The 6,137-nt window shown below is 38.3% G+C and overlaps 1 protein-coding gene and 1 pseudogene across 1 annotated transcript; both read right to left on the reverse strand.

The window, feature by feature from the left end:
• Nucleotides 1-449: 449 nt before the first annotated feature.
• LOC112099519 (anthocyanidin 3-O-glucosyltransferase 4-like) lies at nt 450-964 on the reverse strand (the record flags this gene model as incomplete). The annotated part of the gene is given in 2 exon segments (XM_024186867.1): nt 450-910; nt 913-964. Coding segments are annotated over 2 exon segments (513 nt in total), but the record flags the coding sequence as incomplete, so codon positions are not given.
• A 21-nt stretch (nt 965-985) lies between these two features.
• Nucleotides 986-1,867, reverse strand: LOC18045751 (annotated as a pseudogene).
• Between the last annotated feature and the right edge of the window lie 4,270 nt (nt 1,868-6,137).

Genomic DNA, 6,137 nt, shown 5'->3' on the forward strand with positions numbered 1-6,137 from the left:
ATAAGTGTGATTTGATTATTTGATGGTCTCACTTTAATAAATGAAATCTTGGAAGTTCAAGTCCTCTTCTCATAATATATTCCATTTTAACAGACTAATTCAACAGATAGTTTGTCTCGAAAAACACTAGCGGGCCAGCCGGCGGGCTTGAAACATTAGCCCAATATAGCAATCACCGTGAACTTCTAAAGCAATATTATCTTGTCATCCCCTCAAAGTTTGCTGAATAAAATAAATAATTAAATAAATTCAGCCCAATATGGCCATCTCTTCTTGGAATATATTCCATTTATTGAAGGAAGAACTAAATATATAAACAAATACCCACAGATGTTTTTAATTATCATCAAATTAACAGGACATCACTCATAAGCTGACAAATTAAGTAGATCGATCAAACCGCCTTGTAGTATGAATGAAAATGATTGTTCATGAATTAATCAAATGAATTACCCTCTGGTTTGTTGGATGACAAATTCAATGAGCATTTCTATGTTGCGATGAGAAGATCCACCAACTCCAATAGCACGATTTGCTATCTCCCCAAGCTGCCTTGCTCTCTTTCTCCTCTTCTCTCCTTGTTTGCCTCTATCCATCAGTTTTTCAATAGCTTCTTTAACTTTCTCCCTCTTAATCACTAAACCAGAGTTGTCTTCCAAACCCCATGTCACTGTAGCCTCAATTCCAACACTCACTCCAATCCCTAATACTTGCGCAGCTAACTTCTTATTATAAAATTGCTCGGCAAACAAAGGGTATGTTACTAACGGCACTCCCGCACTCACTCCTTCTAGTGTTGAATTCCAACCGCAGTGTGTCAAGAACCCTCCAATTGCTCGATGAGATAATAGCAACACTTGAGGTGCCCATCCCCGAATTATAAATCCTCTCTCTTTTGTCCTTTCCTCAATCCTTCTTCTGGATCCACTTCTCTAAACCCTTGTGATCTTTCACCTCCTCTTATTAACCAATGACGCTGATTGATCTAGATGGCTGTTTCAAACCATCTAGATGGCTGCTTTTGACAAGATCCACCTACTCCAATAGCACGATTTGCTATCTCCCCAAGCTGCCTTGCTCTCTTTCTCCTCTTCTCTCCTTGTTTGCCTCTATCCATCAGTTTTTCAATAGCTTCTTTAACTTTCTCCCTCTTAATCACTAAACCAGAGTTGTCTTCCAAACCCCATGTCACTGTAGCCTCAATTCCAACACTCACTCCAATCCCTAATACTTGCGCAGCTAACTTCTTATTATAAAATTGCTCGGCAAACAAAGGGTATGTTACTAACGGCACTCCCGCACTCACTCCTTCTAGTGTTGAATTCCAACCGCAGTGTGTCAAGAACCCTCCAATTGCTCGATGAGATAATAGCAACACTTGAGGTGCCCATCCCCGAATTATAAATCCTCTCTCTTTTGTCCTTTCCTCAAATCCTTCTTCTTGGATCCACTTATTTAAGAGGGGAGATCTTTCACCTCCTCTTATTAACCAAATGAACGGCTGATTGATGCTTCTAAGCCTGACCCAAGTTCTAAAAGTTGCCAAGTAGCAAGGCCACATATACGCCCAAGACAAGGGTAAATCACAGACCCAGGTTCCCATGAGTCAAGCCATTTCAAGCACTGTTCATAATCATCTACCGTTGATCCATTTTCACCTCTGCATCTCTCAGCTTTATCTGTGTTCAACTTATACCGGGCCAATACACCAAACCTTATCACCTTTGGTCCTTGTATATTCTTTGACATATTCTGCTTCCAATTCTTCGAAAGTATTAACCACAATTCCATCTGCTGATTGTTCTGCTCCCCTGATTGTCACACGCTTCAATTGGAGGGTTTTTAACACATTGTGGTTGGAACTCATCTCTTGAAGGGATATCAGCCGGCGTACCCATGATCACATGGCCACTTTTTGGGGACCAATTTTGGAATGAAAAGTTGATTGTGCAAGTTCTAAATATTGGGGAGAGGATTGGTGTGGAAGTTCCCTTAGATTTTGGGAAGGAAGAAGAGATTGGGGTATTGGTAAAGAAGGAAGATGTTGTAAAGGCTATTAACATACTTATGGATGAAGGAGGGGAAAGAAATGACAGAAGAAAAAGAGGCAGAGAATTCCACATAATGGCAAAAAGGGCAACAGAAGAAACAGGATCTTCTTCCCTCATGATCAAACTATTAATCCAAGATATCATGCAACCGCCGCATGGTGATGACCAACATATATAACGCATGAGAGATTAATTGCTTAATTTGTTTCATGCGTACTTGCTTCTCTTTTATTATTATTTTTTTTGAGAGGTTAATTCACTTATCTATTATGGTACTATTGTCAAATCTGTCCTCATCCATTGATCAGACATGCATTATTCCCTGATTATCAAGGAATCTTGGCCGAGCACCTGTTTATAATTTTAATTAACTCAAACCAGTTTGTAGGGTATCATCAATAAACAAATATAATGATTTACTTGCAATTGACTGCATTAAAATATATTCTTTTAATGTTTATAATTATAAGTTGTACTATCAAAAAGTTATTGTTAAATTAATTATATATAAATTAATTAATATCAGCCAATGCAATGTTAGAAAAGTTCTCTTAACTGCCCACTATTTGACCGAACATTGACCAGCCGCCATTGCTCTAGTGGCGGCTGGTGGTGGTGATTTGCCAATACCGGAACCACCCCACACACCGGTGACTTCTCCTTTGGCCGGCAACAACCATCACAACTGCACTCACACCCAAACCGAAGGCCAAAAACGTGTTCGCACTCTCAAATATCGCCCATCGCCGCCGCCACACCTGTTACCATCGATAAGGACCACCTTCTGCCATTGACCATCTCCTCAGCCCAATCTCGTACAGCTACTGCTTTGAGAGATAATGCTGGATGGGCTGAGATAGCTAAGCCTTCTTCTTCTATTCAGGATGATCTAAGTATTCAGAGGGTTTCCACTGGTACTACTTTTTTCTGAGCTGCAGGATATTCGATCCATGACTATGGGTTTTAATTCCCATTATACATATATTCATTTTTAGTCGGATGAGGAGCTTAGCTCTGATGAGAATCTTGTGGCTGATGATTATTTTATGTCTTAGCCTGAGCATTCTGGAGGGCGTGATCTTGACCCCAACTTCAATGTTGTTGGTCCACATTCCTCTTGTTCGAGAAAAGATTTCGCATTAGTTACTGGTCACAGGTATCGTAGGCAGTCTTGAGGCATTTGCATTAATTAATTATCTTTAACTTCTTATTTGTTCTGATAATGTTTTTGTTATTTTTTGGATTTGTTGGCTGTGTTGTTATTTTGCTTGGAGCTTTTAGTTTGTGTCCTTCTCCATATGTACTTTCTTTTGTTTCAATAGTTTACAGGTAAGAGGGTCCCGCCTAACCCGCCCACCTTAGGGTGGTTTTAAATTAAAAAAGGAAAATTATCATTTGTGTGAATATTTAGAGTCTGAAATACTATTTTTTCTTGTTTCATTCATTCTACAAGTTACACTTAAATAGAATGCAGAAAACAAACTCCTAAAAAATATCCCCTAATTGTAGGATACTTATCTAAACTTGAATTTAAAAATAAAACTAATTATCTAAAACTTTATTCTGATAAGACTTTAAAACTAACTGAAAAATCCTAACTTCTCGATACTCCCTCTCAAGTTGGTGTGTAGATGTCAATCATTCTCAACTTGCTGCAAGATGTCCAAAGTTAAGTGTGACGAATCCCTTCGTTAGGATATCTGCTATTTGTTGTTTTGTTGGAACAAACAATAGGCAGATAATATGATTCTCAAGTTTCTCGTTGATGAAGTGACTATGAATTTCGACATGCTTGGTTCTATCATGTTGCACTGGGTTATGTGCAATGCTGATTGCTGTCTTGTTGTCGCAGTATAACCTTATAGGTAGAACTGTAGGTCTTTTCAAATCCTCTAGAACTTGTTTTAGCCACAATACTTGACAAAGCTCATGTGTCATAGCTCTAAATTCAACTTCAGCAGTACTTCGTGCAACTACATTTTGTTTTTTACTCCTCCAAGTCACTAAATTACCCCATACAAAAGTGCAATAGCCTGTAGTAGACTTCCTGTCTGTAACTGAACCTGCCCAATTAGCATCAGTGTATACCTCAATACCTCTATTCTCTGTTTTTCTAAACAAAAGTCCCTTTCCTAGAGTACCTTTTAGATATTTGAGAATTTTATAAACAGCTTCAAGATGTTCTTCCCGAGGATGATGCATGAAGCGACTTATTATATTGACTGGAAAAGTGATGTCTGGTTTAGTAAGAGACAAGTAAATAAGTTTTCCCACCAAATTTTGATAACGTCGTAGATCTACTAGGGCTTTTTCTCCTTCACCTAGCCTTAAATTGTACTCCACAGGTCTATCCACTGGCTTACAGCCACTCATTCCAGTTTCCTTCAATAAATCAAGGATGTATTTCCTTTGTGAGACAACTATACCTTTCTTGGAACGAGCAACTTCCATTCCAAGAAAGTATTTCAAGGCACCTAAGTCCTTGATTTCAAAATCAGTGGCTAGACTTTGCTTCAATCTATCCATTTTAACTAAATCATCTCCAGTATGAATAATGTCACCCACATACACTATAAGCACAGTGATTTTACATTTAGCTGAAACTCTAGTGAACGTTGTATGATCAGTCTGACTTTGTCTGTAACCTTGTCTATTCACAGCCGTAGTAAATTTCTCAAACCAAGCCCTAGGCGATTGTTTGAGACCATGCAAGGACTTTTGCAATTTGCACACATTTGACCCAAAATTTTCAAAGAAACCAGGAGGAGGATCCATGTATACTTCCTCTTTTAAATCCCCGTTGAGAAACACATTTTTCACATCCAACTATTGTAATGGCCAATTTAGGTTTGTAGTGATAGACAAGAGAACTCGTACAGTGTTTAACTTTGCTACTGGTGCAAAGGTCTCTGAATAGTCAATCCCATAAGTTTGCGTAAACCCCTTTGCCACTAGGCGAGCCTTGTATCTCTCAAGTGAACCATCTGAATTGTATTTGACAGTAAATACCCACTTGCAGCCAATTGTCGACTTTCCTTTAAGCAAATTGACCACCTTCCAAGTCTGATTCTTCTCAAGAGCATTCATCTCTTCAAGGATAGCTGCCTTCCATTAGGTACACTTAGAGCATCCTGCACATTCTTTGGAATTTCTACACTAGAAAGTTGTGAGGTAAATGCATAGAAAGAAGGTGATAGGTTGTGATATGAAACAAAATTAGACAATGAGTATTTGGCACAACTTCTAGTACCTTTCCTAAGAGCAATAGGCATGTCCAGATCACTAAGAACCTGAGAATTTGAATTTAACTCACTAGAAGGATTAGAATTTGAATTTAACTCACAAGAAGGATTAGAATCAGAATTACTTGAGGAAGAAGAAGTTTGATCTGACCTTGGATTGGAAGAGTAGAAGAGGATATAAGAGGTCTAATTTTGTTTGTGAGAGACCATTTCCGGGTTGGAAAACATTCTCCAACCCAGTGGAACTCAATGAATTCTTGTGGTCCAATTAGCCATAATGGATTTGGCAATGCAGGAATCTCATGGGGCTGGGAGAAACAAGTTTTGTAAGCAGTTAGGTATATAATATAGTTAGTATAGGTAGTCTGGTTTATCATTAAGTTCATTTATTGCCCTGTGTCGCAAGTATATAATACAGATGAAACCAATTTGAGGAAGTACTGGTCGTGTTTGCATCATGTTTAGTTTGTTTAGTAGACTCATCCAAGGTTTTGAAAATTGTTTGATGTATTGGAAGATGGGCATTGTTGTAGTGCTGGGTATCTATGTTGACTTTGTTCGCTGGCTTGGAAGTCTTGAAAGAGTTGAGAGGATCAACCCTCATCAAGATGATTGAGGTTTTCGGATGAGTCTGGAAAGTTTGATGTGTTACATAATTTTGATCAAACAATAATGTGAGGTTCTCTTTCAGTAATTCCCATATTCTCTTTACTGCTTAGGAGTTATTACGTTGATGAAGTTTATTAGCTGTGTTGCATGTAGGTCAGCATACACAAATAATGTTGGTGCAAGAATCAAATAACATTGGTATAAAATCAAATAATATTGGGCAGCATAGAGGCGA

The sequence above is a fragment of the Citrus clementina genome, unplaced genomic scaffold (genome assembly GCF_000493195.1).
Source record: "Citrus clementina cultivar Clemenules unplaced genomic scaffold, Citrus_clementina_v1.0 scaffold_33, whole genome shotgun sequence".
Taxonomy (NCBI): domain Eukaryota; kingdom Viridiplantae; phylum Streptophyta; class Magnoliopsida; order Sapindales; family Rutaceae; genus Citrus; species Citrus x clementina.